The sequence below is a fragment of the Candoia aspera genome, chromosome 1, assembly GCF_035149785.1.
Source record: "Candoia aspera isolate rCanAsp1 chromosome 1, rCanAsp1.hap2, whole genome shotgun sequence".
In the NCBI taxonomy this organism is placed as follows: Eukaryota; Metazoa; Chordata; class Lepidosauria; order Squamata; family Boidae; genus Candoia; species Candoia aspera.
This window is the reverse complement of record NC_086153.1, coordinates 80,879,318-80,897,146: the sequence shown is the minus strand read 5'-3', so window position 1 is coordinate 80,897,146 and position 17,829 is coordinate 80,879,318. Positions and strand designations below refer to the sequence as shown.

At 40.5% G+C, this 17,829-nt stretch overlaps 1 protein-coding gene across 1 annotated transcript; it reads right to left on the bottom strand.

Annotated features, from left to right (window-relative positions):
* Positions 1-345: 345 nt before the first annotated feature.
* SLC22A2 (solute carrier family 22 member 2) lies at positions 346-13,537 on the bottom strand. The gene is made up of 11 exons (XM_063307839.1): positions 13,121-13,537; positions 11,690-11,793; positions 10,451-10,605; positions 9,510-9,678; positions 8,127-8,241; positions 7,050-7,156; positions 5,921-6,135; positions 4,487-4,595; positions 4,001-4,113; positions 3,008-3,107; positions 346-1,926 (listed from the first exon to the last, which is right to left on the bottom strand). The coding sequence occupies exons 1-11, from the start codon at positions 13,535-13,537 to the stop codon at positions 1,860-1,862; spliced, it is 1,671 nt and encodes a 556-aa protein (XP_063163909.1). The 3' UTR covers positions 346-1,859.
* Positions 13,538-17,829: the final 4,292 nt, after the last annotated feature.

Here is a 17,829-nt window from a genome sequence, read left to right as displayed (position 1 = left end):
GCCCCTGAGCAAGGTGCTATTCTCAGGGGTATTTGGGAAAGGGAAGAGAAGACTTTGGCCACAAACTGATTTCTTCACACACACAAACATGCCTATGTTTGCAGATGTTCCCAGTAGGAAAAAGCAGTTGGATGCCTATCAGTGCATGTCCACCAGCATCTCATTTACGCAGCACTTCTGTCCTAGTGCCTAATTTTGCTGAAAGAAAAGAAATCCCCAGATCATTCCCAGAACTGGGAAGGGGGAAGAATGGAAGACTGTGCATGTACAAGTGCATGTAGGCAGGGTGTATGCATATCTGTGGATGTGAAATTAGGCTCTATGCAGATATTTTGTGTGTGCGCATTTTTTCATAGTCTCAATTTTGCCCAGGGTGCACCCAAAATTAGGAAGAGAAGGATGAATCAATACATTTTCTAAAACAGAGGTGCCTGAGACCTGCACTTAACACTTGGGGGAGGAGAAATAAGGGCCACAGTAGGTTGGACAGTGAGGCAAATTGGTCAAAGCCACCTTATTTACATGAGGAGGGACGGGCCTTCTGCTATTTTTCTAAGTTTTTTTCTTGTTTTCTTTCTGCAACAATGCTAAGCATATTTTAGAATTTATGCTACATTGTCATCTCTGCCTTAAAAGTGGCGGGACACTAAACTCAGTTTTTCCAGTCATGGTCAGAAAGGGCTCTGGGTTGCAAAACCTTGTTCACAGGATACGCTCAAGTTGAGAACCCTGGGCCTCAAATGGCTCCTGAAATCTTAAGTACAGCCCTTCTCTGGAGGCTTCTAAAAGCTGTTATCATATGATAATGTTTAATGTGACAGGAGGATCACATGATTAACTACAGGTAGTCCTTGTTTAGCAACTGCCTTGTTTAGCCACCATTTGCAGTTATGTTGGTGATGAAAAACTAACTTTATCATTAGTCCTCACATTTATGATCTTTGCAAGTCTGTAAAGCAAAGGAAAGCTGAAGTAAGGTGATAAGCAGAGTCGTGGTTTCACTTAGCGACCGCTTTACTTAATGACCAAGTTGCTAGTCCCAACTGTGGTCACTGAACGAGGGCTACCTATACATCAGCAGAATAAAATGAAACTCTGGTGGGGTTATTGAGCCTATGCACTACTATTTGGAGTGTGTCCCCTGGCACATCTTTCCTAAGCCAAGTGAAGACTGTGGCCCAGAATGCTGGTTCCTTCTGAAGAGTTCTTATAAAAATCTTTGTATTAGGAGCACTGTTAACAGTATTGTGTATTAGAAAATGTGTTCATGAAAATGCATGTACATTTTTGTGTGGAAAACAGAAAACCTCACATTTGATAAATGAAACAGAACGAAACTTAAGGAAAAATGAGGAACAGAGTGAAGCTGAGCTTTCTGACAATGCCAATTTTTCTATCATATTTTACATTATGTTACACAAAAGTGTCTCCCGTTCATCTGAATGAGGAGTATCTCCATGTATGGATCCTTAAGACTGCAGTTTTATCGACAAAGTCATATGGATTATTAGACTCAATGGGGTTTATATATGAAGGCCATAATTTGCATGTTGCATTTTGGGCTACTAGGTGGCACTGTCTGTAGCATGGCTATTTCCAAACTGAGAAACTCACTGCAACTTACAGCATTTCCAGCCAGATTACATAGCTGGAGGGACCACCCTGTGGAAGGCTTTAAAGTGTTTGCCAGGACCGCAGAATTCTATGGAACCTATCACAGTCATGACTGGAAACCAAGAAGCAGAGGATACTGAGAGTTCAAAGAATTCAGAGTCCTTATGAAGAGTTATGCTTGTATCCACACTTTTGGTTTTCACTCCTTACTCATCAATGGAAAACTGTGGGGAACACAGCTGTCTTCAGTAAGTTGACACATCTGAGTTTTGCACAGGAAGGTAAATCATTTTTTCTTTGGGCCTTCCTGGCCTGTGGAAAGAAACCAAGAGTGATGTGAACAGATGTCATAAATCAAACTGATAACCACAGCCATTTCATCCAAATCCTTAAGTATATTATCATGACCTATTTGGCCAAATGACATTTGAAAGAAAAAGCATTAGGACTGTGCATTTGTTGGAAATGATTTGGGAGAAGTGTTTTAGACCCTGCGTGACTTGCATGACCTCAGCCTTTTTCAGGCTTTCACACCAATGACTGCAAAAGGAGGACTATTTTAAATTTATCAAGCTGTCCCAAAGTCAGCCAGATCATAGAACACTGCAGGAAATATGAATAGGTTTGTGGCTTCTCAGCCATTGCTGTAAGCTGTCAAAATGGACAGATGTAGACCTCAGACTCTGTAGGAGTGGGGCCCTGATAGGGCATCTGCCACAAGGAAGCTGCCTGAGAGTTCCTCGTGCTGCTTCAGTTGGATGTGGATGTCTTAGGGTGCTGAAGAAAATGCTGTTATGGACATGCAATATTATCTGCTAGGACAGTCAGGTGGTATGAAGGCTCTAGATTGGCTCAGGGGCCTGGATGAGGGACAATAAGTACAGTTATTTCTATGCAAAGCTAAAAGTTTTTCAGAGGTGGGAGAAAGATGCCCTTTGAAGCATAAAGCTCCATCTTGGGGTGTAGATTTTTAAGTTTTGAGGAGAACTGTGATGTTCACAGATATTCTGGGAAATGGTTGGCAGAAGGTTTCCCTGATTAATTGAAGCTCTTTGAAGTCGTGCCCCCTCTGGGGAGCAAATGGTCCAGGAAATGGTTTTAAAATGAGTAGAACGTTCTATCCTAGGAAGATGGCCAGTTTTATAAGAACAGCCAAACCACTGATTGAGCCTCTGAAAAAAAAAAGGAGGGAAAAATCTCAACCCTCTATATTCAGACAAGATGCCCCACAGTTCATAAACTCTGTTTCCTGAGACACTGTTTTTCAAGAGGTCAGGGAAGTTGGGTGGAGAGGAATGTTCAGCCTGCATCTACCATGCAGTCTTGTTTCCCAATTCTTAAGAGAAAATATTCCATGATGCCTCTTTATCTAAGAAATGTCACATGGCCATACCTGTGCAGATTTTCGGCATCATCAATAGTCTCAGGTAAAGTTTTCCCTTTGGTTTCAGGTAAGAGCAGAACCAAAGCACCACCCACGAGGCCAATGACAGCTTCAGGCAGAGAGAAGAAACAAAAGGAATTAAGTAAAAAATGCATGCCTGAAATGCGTTAAAGTAAATGCATATTTTTTTTTCTCCACCAAGCCTTTGGGAATACTAGAATAAGAATAAAAATAAGAATATAGACCAAACATATCCTTTAAATTATATGAAGGACAGAATTTCGGGACAAGTGCAAAAAAGCAGGAACATGGATAGGCTGGTATCCAGAGTCTGGCTTTTTTGCACTGCAAAAACCTTAGAAAGACAGCTTTCTTTTTAAAATGAACCTACAGGGAGCTCTAGGCTTGGCCTCTGGTGGGGTCTCTTAAACCATGGCACCAAGAGCTTTCTAAGATCAACCAAGAGCTGCCCTGCTCATTTTCCAGATTGTCCATTTTCCCGATCCACAAAGGGTCACACAAGGGCACAGAAGAATCTGGTTTTAAATCTTCACTGTTGTGGCTTGTCGTCCTGCCAGAACTCAGAACTGTGGGTCATTCCTGCCCCATTCCTTGCCTTTTCCCATAATTCCTGTCAGTGCAATTCTGCCTCCCTAGATATCTCTAATGCCATGCAGTGTCTTTCCTCTGCTTGGCACTGTTGGCCTTTTTGTAGATAAACAGGAACGAGTGCTTTTTGCAGCCAAGAGTAACATTATGTAAATCAATGATTAAACTGAATTTTTTAATAGAACAAGATACAAATTCCACCACCCACACTTATGCTGACCCTGAGATTTAGAGATTTTTTTTCCCCCAAGAGCTTGACCAGAAGTCATCCAAGCTGTACTGTTCTGCCAAGATACTTCTGAGACACAGGAAGAAATCTGAGACTTGCTATCACAGAAGCAAAAACGGTGCCCTTATCCTCAATCACTCAAAAGAACAGAAGATCCTTCTTACCGAAGACAATAAGTGGAAGCTCGTGCCAAATATTTGCCAGTCTATAGACAATGAATGGAGTTATGATCCCCCCAATATCACTCATGGAAGAGCAGACAAGAACCCCCAGATTCCTTTAAAAAAGAAAAAAGCACAGAAAAAACCCTCATATTTATCAGCAGTATGTTTAAGGGATCCTGAAACAATATGATGGGTGTATTTTTCTAAAAAAATGATCCTGTTAAATGGTCAGCAATGTTTCCCAGGCCAGCCATGTTTCCCAGGCCAGCTCCTTCATTTTGCCTGGAGAACCAATCAGACTTTCTTTTGGGTAGCCCCACTCCCTTTAGCTTTTGAAATCAAAAGGATTTAGAAAAACTTTCATGAGCTTGATATGACCTGATAGAAATGGGCACGCAGCAGAAGCAGGTTCTGAACATCAAAGGCTACTTGAGCAAGAAAGGCCAGCCCAGCCCAACCCAGGATAGCAGAAGAGGATTCACTTACCTGAGGAATGTTGGGTATAGTTCTGCATTGACTAAGCAAACCATTTCATAGCACATTGTAATACCCAGCCTGCCCAAGCAAGCAGCAGTCATTTTAAGCCAATAGAAATCTGAAAAGATATTGAATGATATTCTCAGCTTAATGTTGTTTTTTAACTTCTTGGGTTTTTTAGTTTTAGTTTTTTTGTTTGTTTTTTAAAGAATGAGGGATACAAAAGTGGTACAGGAAGTCATACCTAATTAGGAATTCTACTTTATTGGATAAGTGATGCTACTCATATATCATCTGATATTTATCAGGGAATAAGGGATAATATTATAAAGACTCAAAATCTCCAAACTGCATAGAAATAAGTTGCTTTGTATTCTAGATTTGGTCTGTTCTAGATGACCCAAGTGGCTGCTGTTTTCTCTGTATTTCTTTAAAAATTATACAGTATGTAATAAAATACTTATATAATGAATATATTATATAAATACTTAGATAATAAAAGCTTACAGTACTGTATGTATTCAGTGGTGTCTACTTGTCCTGTTAGAACTGGCAGGAGAGGCATCCTCCAGATCCTGTCTGCGAGAGAGCGTTATCTGTCGGGACCCAGGAGGAGAACCTTTTTTGCCGTGGTGCCTGCCTTCTGGAACATCATCCCCCCAGAAATTAGATTTGCCCTGACCCTGCTGGCCTTTCGCAAGGCACTAAAAACCATTGTCATCAAGCCTGGGGCCCTGATAGCATGAGTGAGCCCATGTCACAGTTGGTTGAATGTTTGTGAGTCTTCTTGGCTCCTACTTTTATGTCATTTTTGTTGTTGTTTACTTTGGTTGGTTTTTTCTTCTGTTTTAATTGTGAGCTGCCCAGAGTTATGCATATGAGATGGGCAGCCTATAAGTTCACCAAATAAATAAATCCAGAGTATGAATAGCATTTATACATATGTCCATACTTCAAAAGTCAAGTTTACCCATTTGACATTGTGCAAACTACATGGGCGGGGGCATCAAATGGATGGATTTTACTGCATATGAAGCAATCACAATGAAGGAATGGTAGGCAAAGAAACGTCTTCTTAACCCTTTCCTTACTGGACCACTTTATTTTCAAAATTATCTTTAATTCTATCTCCCCCTGCCCATGGGAGAGAGGGGAATGATACAAGCTCTATACATTATGCTTTGGTAGAAAAAAGGGCAAAGAATAGCTCTGGATTAGGGAAGAAACCTGACATACTGAACTCCCTCAACACGTTTTGGTTAGGACCGGACAATTTGAGCATGTCCAGGTGCCACTGGACTGCTTCTCCTTTTATCCCTCACCACTAGCCATGCTGGCTGGGGCTCATGGATGTCAGAACTCAACCCAACTGGACGGCCCCAGTTGCTCACCCCTGGATTAGAGAGAAAGGGGGTGCATCCACCATTTCACTATAGCATTCACCTTCAGGAACCAAGGCAGTAACGAGACATGCAATTCCTGTCATAAAATTTGCCGCAGCCCAGGGAAAGCGGCGGCCTATGCAGTCAACTGTAAGTATGAGTATGATGGCAGCAGGGAATTCCACAAGAGCGGAATAAAAAAAGTCCAGGTAAATGTTGCCTCCTCCAATTCCCAGATGCATGATGAGGCCCTGATACACTGCAGCACTGGCAAACCTAGGCAAAGAAGTAGAAGCTAGATGAAGCCAGTTTTTTCTGCAAAGTGCTATTCACCCAGAAAACCCTGTATTGCTTCAGGCCATTTTCCAAAGCTGGAAAACAGCTTAAAATTAAATGTGAGTATGGTTAGAACCTAAAAGCTTAGAGCAGTGTTTGTCAACCTTAGCAGCTTTAAGATGTGTGGACTTCAACTCCCAGAATTCCCCAGACAGCCATGCTGGCTGGGGAATTTTGGGAGTTAAAAGTCCACACATCTTAAAGTTGCTAAGGTTGACAAACACTGGCTTAGAGGATTGATGCATATAAAGTGCACTTGGGCTACCCATTGACAGTAATGCCCAGACACATTACAAAAGCAGGCCTGGTTCACACCTGTTTAGCCATAGTGTGGTTTGTTTCATTTTGGCTTAGCATGTTGTTGGGTGAACCTAACCACTGTGATTTGTAAAGTACCTTTTATGTACTTTTGATTTCAATATGGCTAATTGAGATGAGCCACTGAATTGTGGCTAATCAAACAATGGCTTATCACAATGTGTAAATCCAGTCAAGCAACTAAAGAGCTGCACTAAGTCTAGATATTCCTCTCAAAAGTTGCAGAGGTGAGAGAAAATGGATTGTTTCCGTGAAGACAGGGGTGAGCCAAGACATTCTGCTCAAGTGACAGACAAGGCTAGCCTTTTCCATTCCACAGGTAAAAGCTAAATAACTAGTAGTTTAATTAAAAGAAAAACCACTGACAATGCTGACCTATCAGGCTTGATTCCAATGGCACACTGCTGTCTCTTCCAGACTCCTGTTGCCATTCTTATTAACTATTTCTGCAGGCCTCCCCCTGAATTGGCCAGATGGTAAAGCTGGACCTACATAGAGATGTCTTTGGACTTTTTTTAAAAATGATTTTTTCTTACCAAGTGTACATTAAGATTAATGTATGTTTCCTTATCTGTGGCGTTCTCACCAGGTCTAAAAAGGAAGGGGTAGGCTTATCACGTTTTTCTTCTTCAGGCTGAAGTTTCTAGGACAAACAAAACATTTTTCAGTGTTGGGGGTGGTTGAAACCACAATATCAGGGACTGAGGTGGGAGGAGTGGACTTAGAAGTGCTAATGTAAGAGGTGACTTTCCCTCCCTGTCCTCACCACAACAGCCCAATCTGTCCAAAAATGCCTTTCCCAACAGTTGTTGGACCCTTCTGAATGGAGTTGTGTTGCCTAGATCTGAGTAGGAATGGAATCTCTGGAAATCAGAGACATCTTCTGCAGCTAGGGAGGAAAATCATCTTCCACCAGCCTCCTTCTAAAGTCACTTCCCTAAGCACAAGCTTTATTTATGAAGGATTTCCTTCTTTCTTCCAAGGAGTTCATGGTGATGTCCACATTTTTATTTTATTTGTTTATTAAACAGATTTATAAGGCCACCCAACTCACACACAGTGACTCTGGGCAGCTTACAGAACTAAAAACACAATAGACACCCCCCAGTGGCAGCAAACACATTCATATCAGCCACTTGATTGGCTCTGAAGCAGCCTGGAGTCCCCAGACCCATTGACAGAACCACATCTTCAGGGCCTTCTGGAAGAGGAGCAAGGAGGGGGCCAATCTTATAACTGGGGGAATGATGTTCCAAAGAGAGGGAGCCACTATGGAGAAGACCCTTTTCCTTGGCCCCATGTTGAAGCAACTCTGCTGGGGTAGCCTTTGCTTTGGAGTTATTAATGTATTGAACTTCTTATTTATTTACTATTATATTTATACTGCATTCTTCATTCAAGAAGCTCAAAATAATGTACAGCAATATGCTCACAAGCCACAGTAGACTGAACTGAGGCCATAAGTCTGCAAAGTGTGCTTTGAAAATTACAAGTTCTGTCACGCTTCCAGAATTTTGGCTTTGCAAGTGGGGTGCTAAATCCAGATTTCTGAACATTATCTGCACAGCACACCCATGCCTGGGGCAGGTTTGCAGGGAAATAGGTCTTATTACCTCCATGGATGGTGGCAGCTCCTTTTGGTTCCCTTTGGCTATACATTTAATAATTTTCAGGGCTTTGTCATTTTCCTGTTGGGCTATCAACCATCTTGGGGATTCTGGAAGACACCTGTAAAGCAATGTATCTGTGTAGCATTGATGGTAACAGAATGTCAGGATGACATAGGACTTATCTTGAGCTGGCGGAGACATTATTTTGGAAACAAGATTCAGCTTCTCTATGGCCAGTATGCAGTACCTGGTCCTGGTTCTCTAATGCATGGCAACATGATGAAACTTGTAATGGTAAAGAATATATGCAGTTCAGGGTTGGAGTGTCAGGAGTTGTCTGAGTTTGAACCACCTAGGTCATATCTCAGTGCTATGATCTTGGAGAAGTGAGGTTTGTTGGTTATTATTTATTTATTTATCAAATTTCGCCACCGCCCATCTCCCCCAAAAGAGGGTTAGCTGGGGAATATATAGCTGTCTGTCCTACCACCATTGCATGTGATTGGGTGGGCTGTGCTGTCGAGTGTTGCTGTTTTCCATGTGATTGACATATTATTTAGTATCATCTGTTGCTTATCTGGGTGTTGTTTAATAGTTACATGAGATGGCACTACAATAGATAGCACCACATCAGTATAACAAAAATGGCATGACCATCACATAGAAAAGAACAAAATGCAGCAGCAGAGGCTATGTTTGTTTGTGAGATGGGAGGCTATATAAATTTGGAAAACAAACAAACAAATAAATAAATATCCAATCCCATATAAGCAATTTCCACAATACGCAACATACCTCACTTCCCCAGGATCATAGCACTGAAGATGTTACCTAGATGGGACATGAAACTTCCACAAATGAAAACCAAACTCAGACAACTCTTACCACGCAACAGTTTTTTTTCTAAAATCTTAGCATGGATTAATATTGTCCAATCTTCACTGACCTTTCATAATTAAAGTACACTAACTTGAAATCATTGACAAAATATACTTTGGAGCTCACCGAACCATGAACATAGCACCTATCTGCCACACATTAAAGCGGCATGGCTTTTCCCAGGATCATGCAGTTGCCCTCTGCAGCTATCAAGTGACTGCAAGAAAAGACACAGCTGTTTTAAAGACAAATGCTACATTCATTGTCCTTCAAGTTCCAAATTCCAAATCCAAAGTATTACATCTCCCTAATATTAACATCTTGGAATGTGAAATTTGAGTGGTACAGATGAAGCAAAGCTGGCTATAAGTGCATTTTTTTTCCTAGAAAAATAAAATATCTAGTTAGGCCCCAATCTAAGAACCCCAAAAGGTTCTTCCTGGTAGCAATATTTTATTTGCATTCTTGTGTTTCTTCTGTTTTGATTACAATGGCAGCCTTACTTACCAGTAATACAGCAAGAAGAAGAAATTTGGCAATGTGACAGCAAGTTGCAGCCATCTCCAGTGAGGAACTACATAAGCAATAGCAGCAAGCACAAGGAGTCCAACACTGAAGGCCACTTGATAAACAATACCAACCATTCTTCTATAGTTCATGCCAACAAACTCTGCAACTTTGAAAGGGCAGAGGAAATTAAATCAATCAATCAATCATCATCATCATCATCATCATCTGAAGGGAGCTACATTTTACTTCTACATGTGCTTCTACATGTTCTTGTCAATCAGGAAAGTTTCCATTTTATTTAAATGCAAGAGTAATGTATAGAATAATAATGTATTCATCATTCAAACTTAAACTTCTATGAAATAGTGAAGTATATCTTTCTATGACACCATCAAAAGTATTCATTATATACCTGGAATTTTATGAACTTCCCAACTCCGAGAGATTAAAATTTCTCTAAACATGCCATCCCATCAAGGCTGTCCACAAGGGAATCAAAACATTCAAGATGGCGGCCACAATCATGCAATCCAAGCCCCACCCCCTTTTAATGTATGTCATGACACACTTTAAAAAGGGCAGGGGTAGGATCACATGGTTGTGGCCACCATCTTGAATGTTTTGACTTCTCTCTGCAAATATTCCTACTTCTCACATATACTTTATTGATTGTACAAAGCATCCTTTATGAACACAGTGAATAAGCTGCTTTGCATATTAGCAGAAATGACTATTGGTACACTCTGAAATAACAAAAAAAGTTATAAGGCAACTTTTAATTGAATAAACAAAAAGTTGCCCAGTGTTGTTAGATGGAAATATTAATTTTTTATTTTAATTGACTATTTCTGTAGAACAGTAGGGTCAGAATCATGCTTAAATGCACAGTAGTTTATTGTGCAGTATTAACTGAACATTTAAACTATAAATAGTCTTACTCAAGATATATCCTGTTAACCAGCCTCCTTTGCTGACCAATCCTTGTATCAAGCGAAAAACCACCACCCATGTGTAACTAGGGACCACAGCCACAAGGACACCAGAGATGGAATTTATTAGGATGGTAATTAATAAGCACCGTTTTCGGCCAAACCTAGAGAGAAAAAAACATCCCAGTCATTATTATACACTTAAAAAGTAGAAGGGAGGTGCACAGTATTAATGTTATTGAAGATACTGAATGATTTGCCAATAAAACCCCAGAAAAATTTCTCTTAACTCATTCATTAATGTAGAGCAGTCCTCTTGCTCGGGAGTGCTCTGAGGTGGAAGCATGTTGAAAAGCCTGGGAGAACAAATGCCAAGTGTTTTCAGACCTGAGGCAGTGCAATACAGTGTGCTACTGCTGATGGGATTCCCATGTCTGTTCATTGGTCTTGCAAAAACCTGCATAGGCAGTTCAGTTCCAAAATCTTACAAAAGTTGCTTAATTCAGGGGAAAGGGCTTGGCTGTATTGCTTGCTTTTGCTGTGTTAATATAATTTAATATTTTTATTGTTTATTGTGGACTTTTAAATTTATACTGTATGATTGTTATGGTACTGTATTGTTGCTAACCTCCAGCTACCCTTGAAGATTATGGTGGCATGCAATTTTTTTTTTTAAGTGCCTTCAAGTCATTCGTCGCTCCTCGCAACTGCCTGGACAAGTTTCTGCAGTTTTCTTGGCAAGATTTCAGAAGTGGTTTGCCCTTGCCTCCTTCCTAGGGCTGAGAGAGAGGGACTGGCTGAAGGTCACCCAGCTGGCTTCATGCCTAAGATGGGACTAGAACTCCCAGTCTCCCGGTTTCTAGCCTGATGCCTTAGACAGTACATCAGACTGGCTAAATGAAATTTATTAGCCAAACTGGCTAATAAAGTCTAATCAGTCATAAACCAGGGAAGGATGCCACAGGAAACAATACTTCAAACAACCTTATTTCCTGTTGGCTGAATGGATTTTCCCTTAACGAAGTAATATTGAGATTGCATAGAACCTCATTTGACCAAATGAAAGGGCAGCCAAGGCCTAACTGTGAAAGCAAATATGCTCACCTTCTGAATACATAACATTCAGTTCCAAGTGTCAAATTTCTAACAAAGGAAACTCTATTCTAAGGAGTATCTCTGTGGCTCCCTCTTGTCTTCATAATAGAGAAACGGTAGACATGACAACTCAACATAGAAAATCTCACCCACCTGTCTGCCAGGTACCCGATGCTTATGCAACCAAGAAAAAAGCCCACATTCACACATGACTGAAATAGATCCAGTTTCCAGGCATCTTTACACACCAGGTTAAACTGAAAAAATAAAACATCCAGGTTAGAGAAAGTACACCAGAATGTATCCCAGTATTTCTATTATCTTATCCAAAGGTAACTTTCTTTTTAAGTTTAAGATATAATAGCAAAAATATCTTTCTTTTTCCTTGTTGGGTTCAGAAGGAGGTCAAGATATCGTGTTTATTCATGATTCAATTAAATATCTGCCCCACCTTTTTTGCTGAAAATAGCGTTCAGAGCGTTTAACAATAAAATATAGACATTAAAATCAAGACATTAAATCTCATCAATTAAAAATACATCAGCATGCCTAAGTTGTCCTATTATTATCAGTGACTGTCTTCTAAATGTGACAAAGTCTGGATCTCTGTGATGTAATCCCAAATCCTTTCAAGGCAGTCGCTCAGGATTATTGTCTTATGTCTCATTCTTTAATATATGCCCTCTTTGAATACATTTAAACAATATCATCCATATTTCCTGTTTGAAGTTTGAGGGCTTTAAAAAATATCTATTTAAAACATTAATACAGGGTGCACAAAAAATCAGGCTCCCTAGGCCAATCACAATATGTTTTATTAATTAATAACCTTTCCAGAGAATATGTTACTGTACTTAGGAATGTCCAAAGGTCACTTGTCAAACAAGTAAGGAAGTGCTTAGAAGAAAAGAGCAACCAATTTGAACATTTAAAATAATTTATATAATATATTGTCTATGGGGCCTGACTTTTGGTACATCCTGCATATGCCTTTATACAGCTGTTGCTGTCTAATTAGTGAATAGTATTTAGAAAGGATTATTAAAACAGCTAAAGAAGAGCATACATCATAATAGTCACACCAACAGCAGCAATTAAAAACACCCAGTTGGGTCTTAGACTATGTTAATTGAACTTAGTTCCTATTTAAATCAATGGGTCAAATAAAGCCATGCTTAACTTTTTGCATTTATTTCAGTTCAAATACATTATTTTGGATCCAGCTCAAATTAATAACGAGCTGAGAAGAGAGTAAGGGTGGGGAACAACACACAGCAAATAAAATGAAGGTATCCCCTCAAACTCAGGCGAACAGGACAGACTTTGCTTGATGTCTAACAGATAATTCAGAAGAAATCAGTAGGTCTACTATGGGAGAGAGCTTGTCAATAAGCATACAATTTAGAGAAGACTTTCCCTCCAGTAGCCATCTGTCTAACCTCAAGAGGTAGTAACATCTGGAGAAGAGCAGAGCCCATGGTATCTACCTCAGTTGCGTTGGTCAAAGTGGCTTAGCAGAGGTTTAGCTCTTTACATTAGTTTTAACACCTAGCAAGCAATTTATGATTATTGTAGGGATCTTACCTCACTCACAATGGATGAACCTTGGAAATCATAAAGCCAACCATCTTGGCATGCAACAACAGGAATGTTGCTGATGTTGCTGTGAGCAGTGAAAAAACTAACTGGATTTGTGCAGTTGAGCCCAGATACATTCCAGTCCACATTGTATCTCTGGCACTGACTAATGAAAGCATCTTCATGGGTTTCTTTCTTTGGAATGGTATAATTCAGCTCCTCTTCAAGGCTCCAGCCACATCTGGCTCTTAATTCAGGGAGCCCAGGAGTCTGGCAACGGTGCTCAGGAATAAAACCTAAGAAAACGATACCAACATAGATGGGTGTGAAGGCAGCAGAGAGCAAACACAAGACAAAAAATGCCCTTTTTTGGTACAAGTCAAACTCTCCAATGTGCTCTAGAATATCATCTAAGGTTGGCATTCTTGCACTGGGAGCAGGTCACTAAAAGTGACAGCCTCACATGCACCTCTCAACGTTTTGTTGGCAGCAGAACTGCTTAAATTAACAGGATGTGATCAGACCAAAAGTCACAGGGAAGCCATTAATTGACTTCGTAAATTGACAAACCATGCATTGCGGACTTCATTTCTAATCTGCTATTTCACATCACACTTGAAGTCTCATGTCCCCCACATTCTATTGGGTGGTTCTTACTGTTAAATTCAGCACTCAAACATTAACTGTCTGATACAGCCTTTCCTCCAAGCATCAGCATACGTAGTACAAAGATCTGCAGGAATGAAGCAGACATCTGTGGGAGGGGTTACATTAGATGTACAAGATGAGGGTGAAACCTCATGCTCTAAGTTCAACACACTAAAAATTTTGTATTTTGGATCACCTAAATGGACCTTGATTCTGCCATGGTTACTGCTCATGGTTCAAGTCCATTCAGGATTAATAGGATCTAGAACAAATGTGCTACTGAGTCTCTGCCACAAGGACTCACCAGTACAGGATGAGCAATGACGCTACAGTGAAGAACAGCCAATAGTATGCATAGAAGTCTTGTGCTTTGCTCCAGTTCCATGAACCAGAGTAGACAACCCTGCCTGGAATATCATGGACTGTAGAATTTGACTAACTAAGACGCCGTTCCTAAATAGTCAAATTCCTTAGCCTGTGATACAGCCTAAACTATAATTCTATTTTATATATATATATATATATATACACACACATACACATACATGCACACACACACACATACACATACATACATACATACACATACACACATATACACATACATACATACACATATACATACATACATACACATATACATACATACATACATACACATATACATACATAGATACACACATACATACGTACATACATATACATACACACTCATATACTGTGTGTGTGTGTATATATATATACACACACGCACACATATACATGCACATACATATACATATACATACGTACAGGTGACTAGATCACCTAAGGAGTACTTCTAGTAATCCTGCCCTTATACTGACTACCTCATATGCCTTCAGGACAGAAGGGTATCCTAGGGTCAGGCTGTGTGGGAGGCATGCTGTTTTCCAATGTTCCGCCTTTCTTGCCCCTCATCATGGTCCCACTGAGGACTCCCCTTCCATGGAAGTTTCATCTCTTCAGGCATGCATGAAAAACCTGGGAAAGCCTTTGGAGCCACTACCTCAAGGTTTTAAGGAGTGGGCTTCATTTCTGTGCCAGTGTGTGTTACAAAGCACTCCTTCAACTGCTTTTCACAGCCCTAATATTGTGCATAACAGTAGAACATTAAGGTCAAGGAATAAGGGTCATGGTAAAACAAATATCATGTCTTATTTTAGGATTAAACTTTGGGGGAATATCCTCAGAGGAAAAGAGAGATGGGAGAAAACTTATTTTAAATGAACATGCAAATCTTTTCTTTCCTGTCAGACCAGGGATGCATCCCACTGTACCCTTCCAGTCTTACTACCAGATCTCCTTCAGTGGCAAAGCCAAGGACTACATCTAAAACCACTTTATACAGTATGTGCAAAACATGTCCCACCGAAGATACTCAGCTGTGACTAGATAGATCATTAATAACACACGTTTCTAAAGTTCAGAATCTAAATACTTTCAGATTGACCAAGGAGTTCCTATACGCTAAGTGCTGCTAGTGAAAAGGCATTGTTCAGCAACTTGATTTTTCCTCCTTTTCTTTGATAAGGAAAAAGAAAGTTCCAGATAGAAGACAACACGTGACCACTATAAAAACCATGAGTAAATATGTTAATAGCACTAGAAAAGTTTTACCTGGAAGCCTCTCTGGGAACCACAACCATTATTGGAAAAAATTCTTCTAACCATGCAAGACTCCAGTGCAGAGATTTTCATTGCCTTCCCCCTCCTTTGACCACTTCCCATGGCTAGAACTTTTAGACATGGAAGCTGTCTTATGGATCATTTCTGCTTAATCTCATAGATGCCACGTGGCAACATCTATTCTATAAAGTCTTACTTACCTTATAATGTACATGGAGGTTTGATTCATGCATGATTCCATGTACTTATGACAGAATGAAGTGGTCTTAGCCAAAAGGCCAAAAACTTGAGAAGAAGATGAAAAATTAGTGCACTATCAAATTTGTTGAAGATATCACACTGAAGGTCCCTTATAAATTTTGTAACTGTGATTACATCTACCTGGCTTTACTGTTTTCCTCTTTTTAATGCAATGTTATTTCCACTGTTGTTTCTTTTTTTCCCTTTAATCTGCTTTTCAAGCCTTTTATGTTAAAGAGGAAGGTTTCCACAACATTCTATTCAGGTGCATCTAGATGTGTCCCTTTAAGAGAATGAACTATGATGAACCTAGGAGTTATTTTCCTGGTGAGAAAGATTGCCTAGCAAATGGAAAGTATGTGGGCTGATCATGTATTCCAATAAAAATAAAGTTTGTGTTATTTGTTGTCCTATTCTGTAGGGAATCCTTGGGAGAAGAGCAATGACCAATCTCGATCAAATAGTTAAGAGCAGAGACATCACACTGACAACAAAGGTCCGCATAGTTAAAGCAGTGGTGTTCCCCGTAGTAACATATGGCTGCGAGAGCTGGACCAGAAGGAAGGCTGAGAGAAGGAAGATCGATGCTTTTGAACGGTGGTGTTGGAGGAAAATTCTGAGAGTGCCTTGGACTGCAAGAAGATCAAACCAGTCCATCCTCCAGGAAATAAAGCCAGACTGCTCACTTGAGGGAATGATATTAAAGGCAAAACTGAAATACTTTGGCCACATAATGAGAAGACAGGACACCCTGGAGAAGATGCTGATGCTAGGGAGAGTGGAGGGCAAAAGGAAGAGGGGCCGACCAAGGACAAGGTGGATGGCTGATATTCTAGAGGTGACGGACTCATCCCTGGGGGAGCTGGGGGTGTTGACGACCGACAGGAAGCTCTGGCGTGGGCTGGTCCATGAAGTCACGAAGAGTCGGAAGCGACTAAACGGATAAACAACAACAATTCTGTAGGGATGTCATCTTCTCACAAAATGTTAGGAGGACATTTCCCCCCATCATGTTGATAAAAATGCAGCTACAAAAGATACAAACAAGTGTAGAAATACAGAAGAGCAACAATTCACATATTTCTTCCTTTAAAAAAAAAATAGTCTCTGAATCCAAAGAGCACCGCTGGTCTCTGATTGCTTTCCATTAAATCTGCTTTCTTGGGAGCTCTTCTGCTTCGATAATTGGTAACCCATTAGTCTGTAAAAGAGCATAATCTCACGCTTTGGCAGGGTGTGTTAACACGCCTGAAGAGCACACATGTACTCTTGTACTCTGCACTGTTAGCACGAAAGAAGACAAGCAGGAGTGGCTCCTTTTAAAAGTATAAGAATTGCCGGACTTGTAAGACGGATTGGAATAGAATAAGGGGGCATTAGCGGCTGGTGGGTTTTACACAGGCAAACTTTATTGTGGGCTTCACTCATAACCCAAACTGGAAAAGGTGCAGAACTTGATAAATCAAAATAACCAAGGGTGTGATGAAGAGTTCTATGGTGAAGAGTTACAATAAATGGATTTTTCCCTTAGAAAAACATTGAATAGGGAGGATATGACAGATGATAAAATATTGCATGGTGTGGAAAAAGTGGGATGGGGTAAAAATGTTAATTCCCAGGATCATCCAATAAAGCTGGAGGGAGGGATATTCAGAATAAATAAAAGGAAGCATTCCTTCTTAGTTAAAGTCTGGAGTTATCCCATGATGCAATTATGGTTTTCAACCTGGACAAAGAGAATTTGAGAACTTCATGAGGGCAGAAGGCTGCCAGTGGCCACCTGTCAGGATGACTATTTATCTTCAGTATTAGAGGAAGTGGGTTCCTCTGTACAAGTTGCTGGGATCACCAGTGGGAGGGCCTACTGTTCTGACAAGTTGCGACATGGCCTCTGTGACAACAAGATGCAGGACTATGTAGGCCTTTTGTCCAATCCAGAGTGGTTTTCCATCAGCCGCAGTGTTATTGGTCCTCCAAATACGTGGCCTTTCCAAAGCCTCCTACTTCTCCTTCAAAGACATGGGGGTGCTCTGTACAATAGATAGTACGGTGCTTGGTTTGTCTTGGCCTACTGAACAGCGACTGCATCTTAGACAATAACCACTGTGGTGCCTCACAGATCCTGCCCACGTCTCATCCGTTACAGTCACAAGTGACTCACATCCAGTTCTGATGTGACT